The 2458-nt window shown below is 58.8% G+C and overlaps 1 protein-coding gene across 1 annotated transcript; it reads left to right on the plus strand.

The window, feature by feature from the left end:
• Positions 1–136: 136 nt before the first annotated feature.
• LOC104535890 (zinc finger protein 135-like) lies at positions 137–1264 on the plus strand (the record flags this gene model as incomplete). The annotated part of the gene is made up of 1 exon (XM_010185332.1): positions 137–1264. A coding segment is annotated over one exon (1128 nt), but the record flags the coding sequence as incomplete, so codon positions are not given.
• Between the last annotated feature and the right edge of the window lie 1194 nt (positions 1265–2458).

Below are 2458 nucleotides of genomic sequence, written 5' to 3' on the forward strand. Positions count from 1 at the left end.
CACGTCCAGAAGGTACGGGGCACTGGGAGGGTGCTGGGGGAACTGGGAGAAAGCAGAAGACCCATGGGGCAGGCCCTACCACTGCCCCAAGTATGGGAACACGCCCAGTCACAGCTACAACTTTCTCCCACACCAGCGAACGCGCACAGGCAAGCGTTCCTACCGCTGTCCTGAGTGTGGGAAGACGTTCGGGTGGAGCTCCAACCTTATCCAGCACCAGCTGATGCACACCGGCGAGCAGCGCTACCGCTGCGAGGAGTGTGGCAGGGCCTTCACCTGGAGATCCAGCTTCACCCGACACCAGCGGACCCACACCGGTGAGAAGCCCTACACCTGCCCCCAGTGCGGGAAGAGCTTTGGGCAGAGCCACCGCCTCATCCAGCACCAGCGGACCCACGCTGGCGAGAATCCCTACAGCCGCAGGAAGACTGGGAAGATCACCCAGAACTCCAACCTCGTCCCACCCCAGAAGCCCCACCACAGCCATCGACCTCACCAGTGTGAGGAGTGCGGGAGGAGCTTCATGTGGAGGTGTAGGCTCGTCCAGCATCAGAAAACCCACACCAGCGAGCGGCCCTACCAGTGTGGGGAGTGCGGGAAGGGCTTCAGGCAGAGATTTACCCTCATCCAGCACCAGCTGACCCACACCGGCGAGCGGCCCTTCCACTGCACCGAGTGCGGGAAGAGCTTCAGGTGGAACTGCAACCTCATCCAGCACCAGCTGACCCACACCAGCGAGTGGCCCTACCGCTGTGGGGAGTGCGGGAGGAGCTTCAAGCGGAGCTCCAGGCTCATCCAGCACCAGCGGAGCCACACAGGGGAGCGCCCCTACCACTGCCCTGACTGTGAGAAGACTTTCAGGTGGAGCTCCAACCTCCTCCGGCACCAGCTGACCCACACTGGAGAGCGGCCCTACACCTGTGACCAGTGCGGGAAGAGCTTTGGCCAGAGCTCTGCCTTGACCGAGCACTTCCAGACCCACACCGGCGAGAAGCCCTACACCTGCCCTGAGTGTAGGAAGGCCTTCGCACGGACCTCCGACCTCCTCAAGCACCTCCGGACCCACACCGGGGAGAAGCCCTATGTCTGCCCCATCTGTGCTCGTGCCTTCAACCGCAGCTCCACTTTGGCCAACCACAAACGCACCCACATTGAGGATAAGACCTACGGCTGCAAGCACTGCGGCAAGCTCTTCCACTGCAAGAGTCTGCTCACCCACCACATGAAGGACCACCACAAGGAGGACCTGGCGTGTGGCCCCTAGGATGCTTGCAGAAGGACGGGGACCGCCAACAGGATGAGATGGGTGCCACCGTCTCTGTGGTGGGGTCCATCATTGTGGCTTTCCTGTTAGAGGCTAATGAAGGAGCCTGGTGGCCTGGCGTGGTGTCCACCAGGCTATGGCTGAACCTGGCGTGTGGCTTCTGGTGCCACGTGGAGCTGGACTGGGTTCACTCTGGGACTCGGCAGGACAGGACAGGGCGATTCTGTCTCCATGCTGTGGTCTGTCGTGGTGGCAGCCTCGTTAGTGCCTAGCGAACCAAAGTACAATAGTGAGAAATAAAACCGTGTTCCAAAACCACCTGGTGTTTTCACAAAGCTGAAACAGATCAATGACTTACTGAGATGACAGACAGAACAGATTGAGAACTGCCGTTGAGACATGTGCCAACGACAAAAATTGAGCTTGAGTTCAGTGCTTTAGTCAAAATTACTTTTCCTGGGCGTAGTCGGCGTAGTCGGCATAGTCGGAGGCACAAATCTCCCTGAAGCAGTGGCAGTAATTAGGCTGGGTTGTAAATTCTCCAGATCACTGGGTCATCAAACTTCCAACATCTGTGCTGTGTCTTGGCCAGATTAGCAAAACTGTCCATCCTTCAGCCCCTGCTTATTCTCTTCAACGAGTGCAATCAGCCTGTGTTCCTGTCCAAGGCTGGCACAAGTTAATTACACAAACTGGTCTGTGTTCCCATTCCGGAGCAAGCTGGGCAGATTTCCCTCAGAGCTGGAAAAAGGCCTGAAGAACAGCCCTTTACTTGATCTAAACGTTTCTTGGCTGCCACCGAAACAGGGTTAAGTTATCTCGTTGTTCACAGCTCTGGTGAAGAAAATTAACCCTCTCCCAGCTAAAATGATACCAATTCTGCCAAATAAAAGTGAGCTTAGGGCACAGCGAGGGTGGCATTAAAGGCTCTGGAGGGTCACTGTGGGGAGGGGTGTCACTGGGGGACACTGGGAGCAGTGGGATCTCCCTGGGAGGTACTGGGAACACTGGGGGGCGCTGCAGGCCGCAGCTCCGCCGTGTCCTAGAAACGCTCGGGCCCGCCCCTCTGGGCTCGCCTTTCGCCCGTTAGCAACCCCCCTCGGCGCGTATCTGACGCCACTTCCGGCGCGCAGCGGCGCTGCTATGGCGGAGACCGCGGGCGCAGGCCCCAGAGCGGGCTCAGAGGTGGCGGCG

The sequence above is a fragment of the Mesitornis unicolor genome, unplaced genomic scaffold, assembly GCF_000695765.1.
Source record: "Mesitornis unicolor isolate BGI_N332 unplaced genomic scaffold, ASM69576v1 Scaffold49245, whole genome shotgun sequence".
Classification (NCBI taxonomy): Eukaryota; Metazoa; Chordata; class Aves; order Mesitornithiformes; family Mesitornithidae; genus Mesitornis; species Mesitornis unicolor.